Source organism: Gymnodraco acuticeps, unplaced genomic scaffold (assembly GCF_902827175.1).
Source record: "Gymnodraco acuticeps unplaced genomic scaffold, fGymAcu1.1, whole genome shotgun sequence".
Lineage (NCBI taxonomy): Eukaryota > Metazoa > Chordata > Actinopteri > Perciformes > Bathydraconidae > Gymnodraco > Gymnodraco acuticeps.
Window position 1 is genome coordinate 1 of NW_022990199.1, and position 20968 is coordinate 20968.

General features: G+C 42.3%; 2 protein-coding genes across 2 annotated transcripts; one reads left to right on the plus strand and one right to left on the minus strand.

Annotated features, from left to right (window-relative positions):
• Positions 1–554: 554 nt before the first annotated feature.
• Positions 555–15028, minus strand: zgc:162200 (uncharacterized protein LOC558638 homolog; the record flags this gene model as incomplete). Its single annotated transcript, XM_034218196.1, is given in 7 exon segments — positions 555–734; positions 1857–2687; positions 5907–6407; positions 7630–7782; positions 8921–9133; positions 12906–13235; positions 14775–15028. Coding segments are annotated over 6 exon segments (2127 nt in total), but the record flags the coding sequence as incomplete, so codon positions are not given.
• An 899-nt stretch (positions 15029–15927) lies between these two features.
• apex2 (APEX nuclease (apurinic/apyrimidinic endonuclease) 2) lies at positions 15928–20372 on the plus strand. The gene is given in 7 exon segments (XM_034218199.1): positions 15928–16143; positions 16245–16294; positions 16296–16329; positions 17036–17216; positions 18029–18172; positions 18483–18552; positions 18916–20372. Coding segments are annotated over 7 exon segments (1722 nt in total). The 5' UTR covers positions 15928–16028; the 3' UTR covers positions 20044–20372.
• The last annotated feature ends 596 nt before the right edge of the window (positions 20373–20968 follow it).

A 20968-nucleotide genomic window follows, 5' to 3' on the forward strand; every position in this document is an offset into this window, starting at 1 on the left:
GTGTTGTATCCAAAGTTAATGTAAACTTGAATAATGTACTTCATTTGAATGTAATAATTATGTTGGTTGTTGTTTGTGGAAGCTCCAGTGACTGAGCATGAACTGAGTTTAAACATCACTTTCAATGGAAGATCCCCAGAGGCCCCGCCCACTCGATCGGATCGGCCGATACTGATTCCAGCGATCGGCCCCAAAATTGGCGACCGGCGCATCCCTACTTCGGATACTTCACAAGTTCAAGTTATTCTGAAGCCCTAGAATAAAGATATAACAATAAAGAATTCCACATATTGGAAATGATTACATTAAGTTCAAGGTTCAAGGCTTTTATTGTCATCGTCATAGCTACAGTGTAGTTATGACGATGACAATCTTAGGTCACAGGCTCCTCCAACAGTGCAACACATTAAAACAGATAATACTGCAACCAGTGACAGCAGGTGAAGTTGATTCAGAGCATAACCCTAAAGTGTAATGCCAGCCTTTAACAAGACTAACATGGTTTTCAAATCATTAAGGAGTTTAAAGTGTAGTTGGGTTTATCTGCGACCGACCTGTTTGTTGGCCTTCAGCACGGTCCTGAGCGTAGCGATCTGTTCTCTCTTGGTGCTGAGGAGAGACTTGAGTTTCAGGACTTCCTCCATGAGGCTCTCAGCGTCTCGCTCCGACTCTCCGCTGTCGCTGAACCCCGAGTACGGCATCGCGCCCCTCTGACGGCACAGGTCCACCGCCACCTACAGAACACACAAGTGGAGTTATTATTAAAAACAAAAACCTTAATCTAAGGGTTTACTTTTGTGTCTAATAGCATAGGAGTGTTTTATTATACTGCATATCAAATATCACTTCTTTTTTTTTAAAGTTGCAGCTTCAAATGACTTCGCCATTGTTGCGTACTTATTTGTCTTTATTTTATTACTGTGTGAGTTTCTTTTGTACCTGCTATGCCCCTTTTGTTATAACACTGTACATTTAAAACACACACACACACACACACACACACACACACACACACACACACACACACACACACACACACACACACACACACACACACACACACACACACACACACACACACACACACACACACACATCTATCTATCTAAGATGTCTCTACAAATATGAAGTATGGACTAGAGCACACGTGATCTGTGTTCCAGACACACTGCTGTTTCCTGAAGGTATGTTCTCTCTAGAAGCAGACACATCTCCTCTTTGACCCTTGTAATCCATTGAAACCCAAGCGCACACGAGAGCTACTACTCACCTACGTCTGAGCTGGGCATTAGGTTAGGAAAGAAATGTCTGATGAAGGGAAGACCTTCATCAGAACAAAAGCCTGACTTCAAGTGATCAAACCAACATGAGATAGTTCCAATGGTACCAGTTTCCAGGGTACAACTGGACACTAGAAGGACTGATGACTCACTCCCTTACAACACCTCACCTCTGACTAGCAGAAACGCCCAGCTCCATAGTGTCTGTATTTAACCAGATTGCACTTTTTCCCCTTTTAATAACAATTGTACTTATTTGACTTCAACTCTACCTCATTGCATTTAAATAAACACTATATAACATATTGCACTCTTGCAAAAATATATGTTTATATATTTAGTTTTAGTAGTAAGTTGGTCTATAAGAGTGAATTCCATTTCTTGTATATTTTACATTTTGAATTCTATTAATACTCTACAGATATTCATATTATTTCTACTGTTGATTTGTATGCATTGACTCATTTTCAAAGCCATGTCAACATGCTGCTGCAACCATTTCCTGATTTTGTTTTCAAATAAGTATATATAATCTAAATCCGACATCCTGTATATGTGATTATCAGTGCTTCTTACCCGGAGGTGTTTGATCTGGCACCGGATGACGGCTACCAAGTTGCAGACATTTGAAGGGTCCCTGAAGTCCAGGGTCGGGGATCCAGGACATGCGGGAGAGTCTGAGCTGGTTCCCGCGCTGTCCACCTCCCCCATGAACTGCAGCACCGAGGCTTTGGAGTTGAACATGTCGTTCGCTCGCGGCTTCTTCTGGGCGCCGTGCTGGGGGTAGATGAGGTGAGCTCTCCGTGCTTCCCGGTAAAAATCCAGCGTGACTCGTTTGGGCGTCAGGTTGTTGCACACGCAGATGTGATGGTAGAGGTTGGACAGCTCCTCGGAGAAAGCCAGCAGCTCTTCCTGGGCGACGCTCAGGTGCCCTTCTGAATCGATGGCCACTTTCCGCGTGGCTCCGATCTCCTTCTGCAGCTCACTGATGCGGTCCTCGTCCTGCTTGCTGGATTTGATGCAAAGGCGGATCTTGTCGGCCAGGTCCTGAGCCTCGGCCCTCCAGCGGTCCTTCTCCTGCTTGTATCGGTGCTCCAGGGTGTTGTAACGCGTCCCCGCCTGAGACAGTTCATCTCTCAGCTTCAGGAGGTCGTCGCTGGCGGAGCGCATGCGGGACTCCAGCACCTCCTTGCTCTTGGTGTCCACCTCATAATCAAACTGTGCTTCGTCTCCGTTTCCTTTGTCTTCTTCTCCGCCGTTGGGCCGCTGGCTGCTCTGCACCTCCTCCAGCTGCTGGGTAAGAGATCCCACTTTGTCCGCCTGCTGACTGAGAGCCTGTTTGGACATCACCAGCTGGAGCTGCAGGTCCTCCACCTTGCTGGCCAGACTGGACTTGTCTCGTTCTGCCTGGATACGAGCAAACAGACACAAAACATTGTTATGTTGGCGGCGTGAATGGCGGACATGTCTCAAGCCCCTCTCCAACTTTGCCTTTTCATTGTTTTGTTTTTCTTTTTGATATTAGAGTTTACATATTTATTTATATAATAAGCAGTATTACATTTTACATTCTGTATTTATTGGTCTTATTTTATTTTACACGTTAAAGGTGTAAGAATGGAGAAACCAGCTCGAGTGCGCTAGAATTTGAAAGTACACAACCGGAAAAAATCTGCCACTTCCTTCAGACTTCCTCACAGAGCCCCTCCCCCAACACACATGAACGCGCACATGACCAATGAGGGCACGAGATAAGTTTGTGCACAGATGGAAGGCTGACAGGCAGGTAGGCCATCCAGTTATCGTAGCCGGGCCGGCTCAGATGGTTGGTCGTGCTTTTTACAGCGCCACGGCTTCCACAGATGAATTTTTTGTATGTATTTATTGTCAAAGCATTTAATGTATTCATTGCTATCGGGATGTTAAGAGCATTCCATGGAATATAACAAAGTGTTTCTGAAGTGAATTACCTCCCCCACCTTTAATAGTTTAGTTATTTTACCTATTGCGTCACTTGCACCGTTTTTTTCTACTTTCATCATTTTAATTTCATTGTATGTAAAGTACATTTTATTTTGCATTGACGGAGGAGTCTGGGCCTTAGGGTTTTTATTGTTTAAAATAAGCTTTAGCCTTTGTGACAATAAAACCATTGAATCTTAAATGTGCTCAAATTGCTGCTGTCATTAGTTCAATAATCCTCCATTTTAGTTTGAATACATGCCATTAAACCAATATTGATTGTTGACTTGATTCAATAAAACAAAAGATTACTAAACATTTCTTGCCCCTCCACCCTTCCTCTTGATCCATTATTTATAACACTGGCTGACCCCCTTTGGCTCCACACCCAACATCTGGTGGGTAGTAGCCCTATAACCCAACCCCCAATTGTAAGTGCATCATGAATAATATATTTCCTTCAGAGGAATGACAGCTCAAGACATTCTTAATTTTCTTGAGTACCCATATTTGAGAGGCATGACCGTATCAGGTGAGAGTTAACTGAATTGCTGGGTGAAGTAGATGATGCAATGTGGTGCCAGGTGGTGTTGGTAGAAAGGCTCAATCATGTACAAACATACAGGGATTGTAGTTTCAAGCAGGAAGCACACATCCACGTTACAAGACACACAAGCAACCTGTATGACAACCTCACTGCTCAGCCTGATGAGAACAGATACTTTCATGTCAATGTATATATACATTGTCTCCTGTGTGTGCATGCATGGTGTTCGCAGTAGCATGAAGGCTACTATTAAAAAGGGCCTGTGTTCACATAGCGCCCTTTAGAATTTGAAAACATTTCAACTCTTAACAAAGTGCCGGTGACGTCGCTGTAGGAATTGTAGGAGGCTTGTCTTTTGACTGTGTCTTGCAGAGGAAACCTACCATAGCAAAGACCAACATTTGTTTGGTGATTCTTGTGATTGCAAGTATCTTCCGGTTGGTTGTAATGGTGAAAATGGTCAAATAAAAACTAGCTGTAATATTTTATAAAATCCAAGAGGTTGGAAAAATGTGCCCTGACAGTTAAAGGTCCTTATTATACTGTTTTTCATCAATATATTATAGGTCTCAGATATATACAAAACACGTCCCTGAAGTGTTTGGCTCCAAATACCAGACAGATCATTGCAGCATTACCCATAATCCCCTCTGTTTCAGTCCTGTTTCCAAAGTGCTGATTCTCTTGCCCTGGCCACACGAGGACGAAAACGGCTAAACGCATAGGATTAACGCGATCGCAAAAAAGCTTCCGTCCACACGCAATATTCACCGTATAGTGTCTGTCCACACGAGACCGCTCCGTTTAGCTCCAACCGCTGGAGAAGCTGCAGTACATATGCCGAGCCTGTACGTGGCGCTGTAACTTCCTCCATAAAAGCAGCGAAGAAGCATGGTTGTCATGGTTGCCCTTCTGTTTATTCTCCGCGGTGGGGGCCGAGGGAACCGGGCAGAGTTTTTCGCCAGTCAACGTGTATTAAAGTTTAAATCTTCCGACAAAATTATAAAAGTGCCGGTCAAAGGTCTTCTTTGTTATTTATTGAGCTTTAAAACAAATGAATAACGACTCTATATAATATAATAATAAAATACACGGAGCCTCTCTTTTTCCACCCTCTCTTCGGACAGCGCCAGTGTCTGTTTCATGCAGCAGCTGATCCAGTAATGAGTGACCCGGCCGACAGTAAAAATAAACATATTTATAACTAGTTTAGGTAGTTTGAGAGGTGTCTCCGTCCTGTCAGATTAGACTTCACTCGCGTGTATGTCCATATCGAGAGAAAGATAAATAATCTGAATTCAGTTTGCAGTTTACTTTGACGCGGGGGTGAGCAGCAGAGGTGGGGAGAGGCGGGGCTATTGCCTCATCATTATCAGAAAATGATCGTATAGGGCGTACACACGGAGCCGTTAGACGCCCCAGAGCGTTGCGTATGCCGTTCTATCCACCTTGGGACCCGTTATCGTTTCCGCAGTCGTTTAGTGCCGTATTCGGTCGTCCTCGTGTGGCCTAACGGTCTATATGACACTAAACAGTAACGCAAACGACCGTTTTCGTCCTCGTGTGGCCGGGGCATCTGTCTGTTACTTTAGATGAAAATAAGGAGCCACTCCCCACGCCCCTCTGAGAGAGATTTGGTTACAAAGAACTCAATAGCCGCTTTCACACCACGTACTTTGTAGTACTTAGTGCCGGCACTTAGTGCCCCCAAACTCTTTAGTCCCTGAACCTGTCCTAGTCGATCGCGTTCACACCAGAATAAATCCCTGAGGGAGGATTACGCAAATGAAGCCGCTGATGTCACTTCTTCTTCTTCTGCTTTGGGTTTACTGGCAGGCCGCAAACCACTTCACGGCGTATACTGCCACCCGAAGTCCCCGGCCGGAAGTCCCCGGAGTCCCAGCAGCTTCTACTGAAGCCTTCCGAGTAAATCGCCAGAACGCCGACACCTCCTCATCTCCACCGCTCCCATGTTTTCTTTTGTGTTGCCATAAGTGAGTCTCTCTCTGTTGAATCTCTTTCCACAGAGGGGACACATGGTGATGTAGAAGACATGAAAAGGTGGATTTTGCATAATAGGTCCCCTTTAATACATTTTGTGAGACAAGTTCACCTACCTGCAGGAGTTGCTGTTTTAGTTTCTGACTGTCTGAGAAGTGTAGCTCACTCAGCAGGTCGGACACCAGCCCCGAGGCCGGAGCGCGGGGGAACGCCATGCTGCTGCGCGGAGTTGAGTAGCGTCGGATATGGCCGTTATTTTTGGAGCCCCCCGAGTGAGGAGGGTGAGCAGAATTGGGAGCAGAGCCAGGACCATTGTTAATGGCGCTGTCCTGGTCCACTCCCCCCTCACCCCCCTGGCCCTCCTCCTGGCTGTCATCCAGCTGATCCAGGTGGAGCTCCAGGTTCCCCATGGACTCAAAGGGGTTGAGGGTCAGGGAGGAGAGCTCCCGCCGCAGACAGTTCTTCTGCTCCCTCTCCTCCTTCAGGGAGTCCAGGGCCTCGTCCAGCTGCCTCTCCAAGATCTCCCTCAGCCGCTCCGTCTCCTCCATCTGAGCTCGCAGCTCCTCCTGCTCCTCGTTCTTATGGGTCATCTCTAGCTTAATCGATTCAAACTCCACCTGAAATGTTATCACAACAAGAGGCAAGTTTATTTATATAGCACCTTTCAACACAAGGCAATTCAAAGTGCTTTACAAAAATGAAAGACATGAAGAAACATTATAAAAAGGGCATTTAAAAACACTCAATTAAAAGCAAAGGTACGTTTGATGCAACAGATATGGGTGCACGATTTGGGGAAGAAAAAAATCAATTGATTATTTAGACCGATATTTGAGGGATTGATCATATTTAATTCATAATGCTAGTTGTCATTAAAACATATTTTATAGTGTAATATTGTAAGAGCGTATGTACCAAACATATGCTTTGTTAAGTTGGTAGGCTACTGTTTGTAGGCCAGGATATTTCTGCAGCTCCATAAAAAAAGTATTCGTGTACTCGAACACATATTTAGTGTTGATCAAATATCTGTACAATAGCGTTAAACACCCCTTTCGGCTTGGGTGGACAATTCAGGTCTATTCTTTTTATATACAAATTAGTACTCATGCACTTTTAAACATGCGGCTGTATGGATGAGCTTCTTTGTTGGTTTACATAGAACCCTTCAATTATCCCGACAGCAGGCTGGAGAGGGAAGGCTGGGTGTTGCACAAAATAACAGGCCTTGGCTACACTTAGTCATGGACAGTTTGTCTTGGCAGAGCTGCAATAAACACGGAGAAGGTACATCTGCGTACGGAAACAGTTGCCTCTCTCCCTTTAGAATCCAAGCAACATCACTATTTAATATTAACACCCAACAGTACCATTCAGAGTAAGTTACCAAATGTTCTAGCGACGTCAGAAAATGTCAAATGCATTTGGAAGGAATGCAGGTCGGAGCGCGGATTACATAGTGCCACTAAGTCTAGACAACATAGGCCAGTTCGTAAAGTTATATCAGCATGTGACGAAGATTATACATTTGTACAGTCAAGGCAGTTTTGCCCTCATATAGTGTTCTATAACAATGAACCCTATGATTAAGTGTTGACATCCACTTACAAGAACTTCACCAACACAAAGTATAGAAAGTAAAAAAGCTAATTTAGTAAAAAACAATAGTATGGCACATCAACATTTTTCTCCTTTAATTGCATATTTCTACGGATAGTTTTAATATCAACTTTCTGGATAGCTACAGTTTCATTAATTCATATTTTCAACAATCCATCCATAGAATTACGGGCAGTGCGAGAAACTTGTAGCTTGAATGACGAATGAAAGACAACTGACCTGGTTCTCCTTGAGCACGGACACCTGTTTTTGCAGAGAGGTGTTCTCCTCCTCTAGCTCGCTATTGTCCTGCAACTGGCGCTGCTCACGTACTTTGTATTCCTTCATCTCGTCCCTCTGATGGCCCTTTTCGGCATCTAGACACTCACACTCCTGTAGAACACAACTCAAGGTCAAATCAATCCAAAGCAAAACATTTGAACTGCACAATGAATGTAATAAACTTCACATTACATTTCCCTTTGGGAACGAGGCTACACAGCGATACATCCTCCAGTGGTTCATGCTTCAATGGCACGCATCAGGACGTGACAGGTCGCACAGTTTCACAACATAATAATCGATACAGCATAGTATCGCAATACTTTGCCTGGCGATATTGTAGGGCTGCTCGATTATGGCAAAAATCATAATCACGATTATTTTTGGTCAATATTGATATCACGATTATTAAAAACGATTATTCATTTACTTTGAAAACATCCATTTATTGAACTTTAAAAGAAATGTGAACGGTATGTTTTTAACAGTTGATTCAACTGAAAAACCAATACACAAAGATAATACATTTATATCTACATTTAAGTAAATCATATCAAAATAACAAATACCAATAAAGAAGATCAACAAATATTTTGGAGCGCACTTCCACAACATACTAAACATATATAAATATGATAACCAAGGTCACTCACAACCGGTCACGTTTAATCTGCTACTCTTATTTTGGTAACCCCTTATCTGGAAACTGGAAGTAGCCAAGAGGCTCCGGCTTGACGAGGGTAGTCAAAGTTGACCGTATGCTAGAGACCGGAGATTCTCCGGCAGAGGGAAATGCAGCAAAATAATCGTTTTATTTCGATAACGTTGTTTTCGTAATAGTTGCAAGCCAAAATCGAGATTAAAATACGATTAATTGCACAGCCCTACGATATTGTATCGATACACGGACGCCAAGTATCGATATTTTATCATATCAATTATTCATATTGCAAATCCGACTGAGCTCGGCAAATTCTGAGCGAGCTAAGAACATAACTCAATCACCTGCTTCATGTGCAGAGACCTGCGTCCATACGGCGTCGTGGAGAACGAAGGCTTTTGCCACATGTTAAAGACACTGGAACCCAATATATCATGCAATCACATACTGTATATATGCGCAATATATCGCAATACATAGCATATCGTAGAATCGCAATACTATCGTATCGAGGCTTAAGTATCGCGATAGTATCGTATCGTGGGGAGCCTGATGATTCCCTCCCCGAAACAACACCTTTAGATTTACCTTCTTTAGCTGGGTGGAGACCACCCCCAGTCTATCGATCTCTGCATGTGCATTGCTCAGAGCAAGGCGTGCTTGTTTGAGCTCTGCCTGGACTTCATCCATGCGAGTTGTCAAGGCGGCCTCCATAGTGGCCGTCTCCTGCATCAGGTTCTCCTCCCGACACTCTCCATCGGCAGCTGCACGCTTCTGGCTGCTCACAGAATCTGAAAATGCCTTTACACAAAAAGAATATGGTTTAGGAACGGGCAAACCCGGCGGTATCTGTCAGCTATGTTACATATAGGATCAACATTTCAGTGCATAAGGACAATAGAGTGGTGCAGTGATGATGTGTTTTTATAGGCTGACCCAGAAGTTGGATTTGCGAAGGGTTCCCTCGACAAAAAGAAATAGGATTTTGCCATTGGACTTTGGAAAAGTGTCGGAAAAAAGATCTGCGGTAAACAAACGTTTATGACATTTACACGTGTTGTAGATAAGGGTTATCTCCAAATGTTAACATCAACTCATGATTATTGAAGCAAGATGCAATTGCCAAAAGCAAAACGCTAACAAGGCTATCACATTCACATGGCAATGGTTACCAAGCTAAAGGCGGATTCCTGTTCTGCGGACGCTTCTCATTATATCCTTCAGACGAGGAAACAGGAAGAGGGGGAAAGCACACTCACTTCAGAGTTTTGTAACCTATTCCTGCACCACTCTTTTGCATTCATGCTGTACTTCTGATACCAAGGCAACACATGGAGACATCTTAAACCAATGAAATCAGCCCTTCCCTGACACCCATCCGGTTGAAACTGATTACATTGAGGATATGGCTTTGTAACGAGACACCTCGGCTTCCACACTCGATCTGTAGATGATCCGAAAGCATTGCACTTAGCTTGTAATAATAATTCTCCAAAGTCTGCCATTTTCAGCAGCCATGACACATGTTGCATCAGTGACTGCGAAAGAATGATCAAATAGGTGTTAGATAAACACGCTTCTGAACACGCTCCACTGATCCTTCTGGTTATATAATGATGCTAATTCACAACACGAGTCCGCCCTGCTTTGTTTAAACCCTGGGTAGGTACACAGCCCAGACATGAGGTTTATGCAGATTATAAACATAGCTGAAATACTGTACCACTGCGTCCCTAAAGCCATTAAGAGCTTTGCTTCACATTTAGTTATGAAACATCAGGATGGACCCGTGTTGATGTGGTTCTGGCACATATGTATTGCTTAATACTCCACTGCTTGTGAACAGGATGTTAAGCACCTCACTGTAAAAGAGGTGGGTGAAACAATTACAAATCTGCTCACTTGACGGCATTACATTTGATGCGATTACCCTTTTCATATGAACCCATTTACAAGCCTATTACAGCAATACTAAATACATTCATTACCCGTCTGGTGCTTTCGTGACAAAGTTAACAATCAGGAAACAAGTGAACCCCCAACACATGTCCAGTGCTGGCATGAGCATAACTTTAATAATGACTTAAAACAAAGACAAGTGATGCGTAAGTGCTTTACAATTTGTCAAAAATCTCAGTGCACTGTGATACGCAGCATCTAACTTGCTCAGGTAATGGGCAGGTGCATTCATTTATAACAAATCACCATAGTCCAGCACAGGTAAAAAGGTCACAGAGCCTTTTCCTGACCTCAAGCGAGAAACAGGACTTATTTCTGTAAAAGAAACCTAGCCTAACCCTCAGCTTTTTAAGCAGGTTATTGACATGAAGTTTAAAAGTGAGACAGTCATCAAGCCAGATACCCAAGTATGTGTAACAGGTAACCACTTCAAGTTGTATTTCTTGCGTAGTTACAATATCCAAAGCAGTCTCTTTACTAGGCAATGACTCAACTCGTAAAAGCATAATACTGGGAAGCACAATGCAATGCATACGTCAATTTGAATAGATCCGTGAAACACATGGATTACATTGTTATCCGACGGCTAATCTTTTTGTATTGGAAATCCCTAATGAACCAAATCCATATGAAATGATTTTCAGTTAAGCAGTTTAGGATGAACAGAGAACATGTGCTGCTCTAAAGGCACCGGATGTGCTGACTAATTGGCTGTTTGAGTTGTCCTAATTAATAAACAGTGTTCTCCCTTCGATGCCATCAGCTTCAAATGACATACGAGAGCAGAACTGACTCGGTATGCAATCACAAGCCTCTGCATTGTACTCATTACATGAGGTCACAGCCGGTACAGACCTGGTATTGTGATGGCAGAAGGACAGGGTGGCCAACATGCAATAAAGGGATGAGGAACCAAATTAAGGCATGGCTCACTAGTATGTAAAAATTAGGGCCGGGACTTTAACGCGTTAATTAAGATTAATTAATTACACAAAAATTAACGCGTTAAAAAAATTAACGCATTTTAATCGCACTTATTTTTGCACCGCGGAACGTTTCTCACTGGATGAGTTTCAGGCGTACCGATTATACTGGAGCACCAACTAACGTTCATGACTTCAGACAACAACAAACCACAGTGAACAACAGTGGGAAATGTTGTTTTAAAAAACGGACGGATGGAAGCGTCGATAAGAGCACGGTTGTGTGCAAATTATGCAAAAAGGAATTCGCATATCACCGCAGCACATCAAGCCTCAAGTATCACCTCAATGCAAAACATATAGCAGCTAGCGTGGACGTTAGCCTCTTTTATCGCGTTCACACCAAAAAGAGCCGGTACTAAAATTAGTTCACCCCACGAGAGTCCCTGCTAGAGAGCAGAGAGCTGCTAGAGAGCAGGGACTTTCGTACGGCTCTCTTGTGAGAAGAGAGCTATATGTCTGATTGGCTGGGCGGATTGCAAACCACGCCCCGTAAAACTCCCAAAAAGTTTTGTGAAGCCGCCATTGTCGCTATATCCTCGCATTAGCATTATTAGCATTAGCCCAGCGCAGAAACGCAGAGAGACTAACTTATGGCAACACAAAATAAAACATGGGAGCGGTGGAGATGAGGAGGTGTCGGCGTTCTGGCGATTTACTCGGAAGGCTTCAGTAGAAGCTGCTGGGACTCCCAGCAGCTTCTACTGAAGCCAGTCCCCAACTCCGGGGACTTCCGGCCGGGGACTTTGGGTGGCAGTATACGCCGTGAAGTGGTTTGCGGCCTGCCAGTAAACCCAAAGCAGAAGAAGAAGAAGTGATGTCAGCGGCTTCATTTGCCTAATCCTCCCCCAGGTTCAAAGAGTTCTCATGAACCTTTGTGGGAAAAGTACTGCGGTGTGAATGTGCCTAATGGTATACTAAAATCCATGTGAAAAAAATTGCTTCTCACTGTTCTCAGGTCAAATATTTATATGTGATTAAAAATGCGATTAATTTCGATTAATTAATTACAAAGCCTCTAATTAATTAGATTAATTTTTTTAATCGAGTCCCGGCCCTAGTAAAAATACAACAATGGTGTCTTTATAGGACTACTAGGTACACTGCAAGGAATGTCCTCGACTGTTGAGTTAAAAGGAGCAGCATCAATAGATAGCCGAGCATTTACATTTTGCCGACAGTCTCACAACAGCAGGGAATTCTACATTTTTGTACAATGCTATTGCAGGCTAACGATAAAAGAGCTGTGATGATACTGGTAAAATGCATCATGTTTAAAACATCCTGCAATAGACAAAAGATTGCAGCTTTTGTAGAAGAATATTCTGTGTAATGTAATGTGCATTATACACGCAGGACAGAGGTTTTACATAGTCCTCATCAGATAGGTATTATGACATTTGAATTCAGGAAATGTTTGTGTTCATCAACAACCAAATCAATTTGATGCAAAGACAAACTTGGTTATTTATAAAAAGGGGAGATTTCTACTTTTATTGTGTGAACGATACATGTTAGAATATATAAAGCAGTAGTTCATTGACAGACAATAACACTTGCAATGCTGAAAGAATTGGTCTTTACAGCCTAATGTTGTCTACATATAACTGTGATGCCTTGGGTGCTCTTACCGCTCTGAGTTGCAGCAGCTCCCCTTTGAGGACTTCGTGCTCCTCTTCCAGCTGCCTGTGTTTCATCTTCAGAGCAGAGTTCTCCTCCAGCACCTCCAGGCCATAGCGCGCTGCCTGGAGCTTCTCCTCCGTGGCCTCCTGGAGCTCCAGATTCAGCCGCCTCATCTCAGACGTATAGTCTCCGCTCCCCATCTCGGCCTCCTCTCTCTCTTCTGCTGCACCTGCTGCGTCTGCATCCGCCTCCAGCATCGTTGCTTGGCCTTCAACTTTGCTGCCAATGTTCTACTGGGAGTCCTGCCTCCTTCTCTCCCCCACTCTCATTACTCCACACTACAAAAGGCAAAACACAAAGATGGTGATTATGAAAAGGCCTTTTCAAAAAAAGCCAACAATGGAAAGAGGTTTTGTATAAATCACATTGTGATGAAAATGCAGCAAACTGCATAGGGCAGGATCATCTTTGGGATTGGTTGAATGGGAAAATGCGTACCTTCAGCCCAAAATGGCAAAAATCCAAGCCATTAATTACCGTTTTTAATGATGTAGTTAGCATGTATAACTCACAAGGATTTACAACTAGCATATTGCTGCTATTGGCCTTCTTAAACAGGCACAACATCAGAAAATGTAGAATCTTGTCCTGGAGCAGGGACCTTTAAAGTGTTATAGCAAAGGGACAGGGCGGATACAAAGGCAGACATAAAGCTAGTAGAATAACATGGTAAATACATAGGAAAGCACCTGCTCACAATAATACTAAATCAAATAGGAACACATAAAAAAAAGTAGCAGCATTATAAAAAGTGAACAGCAAGTGACAACATCATAAGTGTGTACAAGGTGTATATGTTGCACATAGTGTAGCACAGTCCTCTTTCAACCAGTCTGAGCTTTGAAGACGCAGCCAGTTATAACATGAGTAAATAGTTTACATTATATATTACACATTGTAGTGTTATAACACAACCGTGGTGTTACAGACGATATTGTGTGGTGGTCATGGGGATTATTTGAATGGGTATGTACTTTGAACTCAGAAAGCCAAATGACTATCCAAGACATAAAGGACTGAAGTTAGTAAATATGTATCTGGACTAGAAAACGATCACATTTCTGCTATTTGCCTTATTTAACAGGTACCGATAAACCCATGGCATTTCAACACCGTCACTGGTGATTCCTGGCAGGCACCATCCCACGCCTTCAACATCAGCAACGGTACATCTTTACAGAACAAGCTAGCCTTATAGCTGGTGTTAGCTACAAGGTTATGACAGCTGGTTAAAGTGTTGTATTTTCCACAGAGTAGCAGTGATTGGAAACAATATGGATTAACTTTGACGACCCTCATCGACTGGGGTGGGGCGGACATCCCCCATCTCCTCCTCGTGTCCTCTCCTTTGACCGAAGATGGAAACACCACACACACCCGAGTGATGCCAAATGATGCATCACATAAGCATCTGTTTCCCTTAACCCTCAAACTAGCGTCAACTGAGATTACAAGAAAGGAGGTCAATACTCTGACATTAAATAAGTCCTCACTGATTTCAAAGTATGATCATTAGACGATGAATACTATTCTGACAGTGACACAATACGGACTATGAACAGGACACGGACGGCTAGCAAGTGTAGTTATATCAATGCTAACAATTACTAGCTTGCAACGTCGTATTAAAGCATTTAGCAAGCTAGCTTCTTGACTTTATTTAGTTCGTTTATTTAAACAGGCTTAACGGAATTTACGATATTACATGTGTTTCCACGCCTCAAAGGGTTGTTCTCCGTTGTCTCTAACGTCAGTCATGTCCTGTCAAAGGCGCTAATTAGCTACCGCTTAAACTGCGACCATTAGCACCTACTCACCCTCTCGGTTTCCCTTCAAAGATGGAGAACGCCAGTTGAGAATAAACGTCCCCTATTTACTTCCTTGGGGAAATGACAGCGGTAACGGTTTCTAATAACGATAGTACCCAGGGTACAACAGCCGCTTCCCTTCCTCCCACCGGCTCTCTGGTTTCAGGCATGGATGTATAAAGAGAACTGGAGGCGGGACTCCGTTCATTCCTATGAGAGATGCTCAGTGGCGCAGGAAGGCAACTGTAGATTCAGAAAGTACCCGGATCATCCGCTTACTGAGCATGCGCAGTGGAGTTTTCTCGCATCCGATCCTGTGATCCGATCTCCCGCTCTCGGCTCATTTTTTTACATTTTGTATCTTTGAGAGTTTGAGACCCTATTGATTTTAACAGGGGCTATACAAGTGTTCGTGTTGGGGTACTTTATTTAGCTCAAAAATATATTTTCTATATACGCTGGCTGATCTACAGACGTCTGTTTCCCAATGTCAGTCCAGAAGAAAAGTCTTCTGGTGCCAAAATGACGTCATGAAGGTTGTAGTACCACCGTTTGTCCACTACGGCCATTCATAAAATTGGCTTCAATGGCCGGAGCACATCCTGGTTTCAGGTCTGGATGTCAAATGCGCGCCGAAATCATGAAAGCACTTTCACCCCCCCTAGCTAAGCAACTGCGCAATGCAATTACAACATGTCTTTATGTTCTGTATTTAATAGAAGAATAAAACACATTAACCTACACAATTATGCACATTAGACAGTTACAACATTCCCTTGCACTATTTTATTGCTTCTTTAATTAGTTTTTTTGTTTATTTATTAGGGTAGGGGTTAGGGTTAGAGTAATTTAAAATCCTTTGAGGCGCTTATGTTTCAGTCAATAACATTGAATGCCGCTTATGTTTTAGTCAATAACATTGAATGGTGCATATAAAGTATAGATAACATTTAAAAAACATTGTTCATCTTACAAATCAGTAAAAAAAAGGCACATAAACACCAGTGTTCATTACATTAATTCAAAACTGAGGGAAGAAAACTGAAAAAACAACAACAAACACATGTGTTCCCCCAGGAATTAAGCATGATAAGTTAACCAACATAAGAGAAGTAATAAAATAAATGTACAAAATACACTTCCGGTCGTACTTTTTTTTCCTTCCGTTCTACTTCCTGTATGTGCGTTTGGCTGCTGCAGCTCAATCTCTGTATACATCCATGCTGTCTGTCAAAAAACGGTAGATTTATTTATTGACTTACAATGAAGATCGTTACCTGGAACATAAATGGCATAAGGACTTTCAGAGGAGGCATTAAAAAGGCTCTTGATTCTCTGGACGCGGATATAATCTGTGTTCAAGAGACAAAAGTGACAAGTAAGTGGTGTTTGCTTGAAAACGTGGAGAGGTTGTCATGTGGACATGAAGTTTGTTATGGGAGATATTAGAGGTGTAACCCCTTAATGTTTCCCCCACAGGAGACTTGCTCGATGAGAGGACTGCCATTGTTGACGGATACAACTCTTATTTTCAGCTTCAGTCGAGGACGCAGCGGCTATTCAGGTTCATTACATTGTCTTATACATTGATTTTTACGGCTTTGAATAGTTATGTACAGTTTTTTCTTTTACATTATATTTGATCGACCCAGACTCAATAGTGTAACGTAGCTAATTGCATATCAAGTATTTTAATTGTGTGCAAAATCGAGGTAGTATTACGTTTATTTGAGTATAAATATTACACTTTTTTACTACATTACATACATTTGACAGCTGTAGTTACTTTACGAATTAAGATGTCTGCATAAAAACACAAGAGTTTATAAAGTACGATGTTTTATTATTAGATACAGCTTATACAAATACAGCCTATTCGATTAATTGGCCAATTGAGAGATCAGTCATTCATTATATAATCATTTAATCAATAAACATGAGGTTCATTTTCTAATCTATTTTGAATATTAGTTGTGTTTTTGCATTTAATATTCCATTAACATTTACTGTTTATACTTACTTTGACTTAAGTAACCTTTCCAATGCAAGTGTTTTTACTGTTTGCTATTTGTACTTTTACTTACTTGAAGAATGTAAATACTTCTTCCACCAAAACCCCACAATAGTCTAGATTAAGATACTTCTATTATTAACTTGTCACTAATCCACACTGAACCCTGTTAATGCCACTGCCCATTGTTACACATTCTTTACAGATACCTTACTATAACCATACAAACTAATTCCCGTCCCATTCCTCACATGCACAGGGGTTGCCACTTACTGTAAAGGCAGTGCCACCCCATGTGCTGCTGAAGAGGGTCTCACCGGTCTGCTGACCCACCATGAAGGAGCTGTTGGATGTTATGGAGACCAGTCTGAGTTCTGCAGCGAGGAACTGCAGCTTCTGGACAATGAAGGACGAACCGTTATCACACAGCACAGAGTCATGTAAGAGATATCAGATTTTCTATTACAAGTCAAGTCTAGTCAATTTGATTGATATAGCCCAATATTACAAATGACAAATGTACTACTGGAAGGTTTATATTCTGCACTGTATATGATACCCTCTTTCCTTTCAGACGCTTTGGACTAGAAAGAAAACCCTTACCAATCTTTTATTGGGGTAAATATTTAAGAAAACCTCAGTTATAGCGATTTAAGAAGGGATTACTCTTCCAGGACGGACCTACAATAGATGGCGTGTTTACAGAATAGCAACACTGAAACTGACTGGTTTTCGGACCCCCCCCCAATAAAGCAAAACTGCACGTTTCAGAGTGGCCTTTTATTGTGGCCAGCCTAAGGCACACCTGTGCAATAATCATGCTGTCTAATCAGCATCTTGATATGCCACACCTGTGAGGTGGGATGGATTATCTTGGCAAAGGAGAAGTGCTCACTATCACAGAGTTATTCAGATTTGTGAACAATATTTGAGAGAAATGGTTATTTTGTGTATATAGAAAATGTTTTAGATCTTTGAGTTCATCTCATGAAAAATGGGAGCAAAAACAAAAGTGTTGCATTTATATTTGTGTTCAGTGTAATTACAATATTGAATATCCATAAAACAAATTGGAAGAGAGACAGGAGAAGAGGCTGAATCACTTTAATGACATTGATCCAGGACACAGAAAGATACTTGAATTATGCAATTCAAGTATCAGAAGAAATGTGTAGATCAAAACAGACACGTTGATAACGACCATATCAATGTCGTAATGTTTTGTGTCCATGCTTCTTTTTGACTCTCACAGGTGTCAGGACAGAGAACAAACTGTAACTGTGATCAACGTGTACTGTCCGCGGGCCGACCCTGAGAAGCCGGAGCGAAAGCAGTTCAAGCTTCAGTTCTACAAACTGCTTCAGAGTCGGGCTGAAGCTATACTGAGAGATGGCAGGTGAGAGTTTTCAAAGACTGAAAATAAAGATTATAATTCAATCTTTACACAAATATTTCAACTTTCAATCTGTTGTTATTTTTAAATCTGCTACATTTGACCAGTTTACAGCTGTTGCACGTTTGAGCTTGAACATCACACTGCTGTCATGAGTGGATAAACACTTAAAGTAATTTACAATGTGGTAAAAGAAACAGCTAATGTATGACTTATTTTGGAAAATGTACCATGAGAGTTTTTGCTACTTACTCTGTTATCCTCTCTCTTTTTTTAAACTTCCAAACTAATGTTTTTCCTGTTCTATTTTCAGCCAAGTGATCGTTTTAGGAGATGTAAACACGTCTCACCGGCAAATAGACCACTGTGACCCCAGCGATATTGTAAGTACATTTGAATGCATTCACATTTGCTCGTCTTTTAGGAAATGTGATTTTCCAATATCTTGCCAAGAGTCAGAGAATAGGATTGATACCAATCTCATGTCTGCATATGAAGTTACAGCCAGCAGTTGGATTAGCTTATTTCTGACTAAAACAGCTGAGACACTAAACAGCTGATCAAATGTAAAACAATCACTGGCAGCTTTCAATCTCATATTTCATGTGTATAACCTGCACTGTCTACTGCTCAGCTGTTCAACGTTTCCAGGGGTGTTATCTATCGCATCAAGGAAGCATGTGGTGGTGTTATTATATCAGGCTTATTTTGAACAAGAACAAAACTCTACATTTCTCATTACTTAGGAGGATTTCGTTGAAAACCCTGGGAGGAAATGGCTGAATGGCTTCTTGCACAGTGGCAGACAAACAGAGGAAACGAATGAGGAGGAACCCAACGAAGAACCTGAGGTAACTTCCTCAGATCCCGTCCACGGTGGGAAATTTGTGGATACATTTCGCCACTTCCATCCGACTCGCACCAGCGCCTTCACGTGCTGGTCCACCATGACTGGAGCGCGGCACACCAACTACGGCACGCGCATTGACTACATCTTCGCCGACTGCCAGCTGGCCAAAGAGCAGTTTGTGGCGGTGGACATCATGCCGGAGGTGGAGGGGTCGGACCACTGCCCTGTGTGGGCGAAGCTGAGCTGCTCCCTCCTGCCCAGCTCCAAAGCCCCCCCCTTCGGCACATGCTACCTGCCAGAGTTTGCAGGCAAGCAACAGAAACTGTCCCGCTTCTTTGTTAAGGTGGACCAGAAATCGATTCAGTCCGAGCACAGGGAGGGATTACCTGGATCTCAGGAAGAGGAGGAATTGAGGGAGAATTTAAAGCCATCCGGAGCTGGAAACGCCTCTGGTAAAAAACGTTTATTAACATCAGACTCCGTTGTTCCAAAGGGGAAAAAGGCTAAGACTTGTCCAAAGCCACAGGGCAGCCTCCTCTCCTTTTTCAAACCCAAACTTCCAACGGCTGCTCCCTCTACCGAAGCCCCTGAAAAGAAAACACTCGGCACGGACAAAGTAACCTCTTCGCAAAACTCCCAAAAAGCGTACACAACCAGCAAAGACACATCCTCAGTCACAAGCAGCGAAACTGTCCCTGAGCTCCTCGATGATGCTTCAACAAAGCTCTGCACCTCAATGAAAAGCGACAAACCGATTAATCTAAAACCTTTAATCCCAGCGCCCGATGTGGGACAGTCCGGTGCCAAAAAAGGGGCTTCGTTGGGGTTCTGGAAGTCCGTGCTTCATGGTCCGCCTCCACCGCCCTCCTGTAAGGTCCATAGGGAACCCTGTGTGCTGCGTACGGTGAAGAAGGAGGGGCCGAACATGGGGAAACAGTTCTTTGTTTGCGCTCGTCCTCAGGGACACGCCTCCAACCCCGACGCTCGGTGTAGTTTCTTTGCCTGGGTGGAGAAGGGAAAGTAACATATTTACTGTGTGGACTGCAAGGTGTTTTTCCCAGATAGCTTCACAAGTACTGTAAGAAAACCACACACATGTCCCAGCATTTCACACATTCAAATAGTTCACTGTATGTTTCTATGTTTTTTTTATTATAATAGTATTACAAGATTGTTGTTTTTTTCTATTGAAAGTAATTATTAGTTACATTTGTTTTTGGAGCTGAAACAATTAGGCAAATAATACATTAATTGTCTTTTAACGGAAAATGTATCTGCAACAAATGTAATAATAATTTTTCAAGAAAATAAAATCTTGTTCCAGCTTCTGAAATGTGAGGATTTGCAGCATTTCTCTCTCTCATGTCATTGTACATCATATATATTTGATATTTCTTTACCAGTGGTTGCACAAATCAAGCAAATTAGAGATGTCACCTTGGAAACGATCCTTTAATAATGAATCTAGTATGACAACAAATAATTGCATAAAAAGACTTGTTGCAGTCCTGCTTGTTATCATACCAGATGGTGTATAATGTATATTAAACTGCCATCTGTAGGACAGACTGAGTTAAAAGTAAATGGTCTGCAAAGGCTCAAATCCCTGTGTTCCCTCCAGTGAGTTTCTCTCCTCCTACTTTTGTCTCATTTACATCAGTGACTTTCTGTGGTAGCCAGTAGATGGCAATGATGGTAGACGGACAAAAATGCAGAGAAGAAATGAAAAGTAACTTTCCACAGCAACTCTTTATGCTGACATCACCACGTGCAGAGCCAAATTACAACCACTGAAATGCAATGTAATTTAAGACAAGATTATTAAAGATAAGATGAACCTTTATTGATTCCCGTAAGAAAATTGGATGTTAAAGCAACAACAAGTATAAGATTCTAACACAGAAGTGAATAGGCAAGAGGTCACATAAGGACACATAAGAAGTATGTAG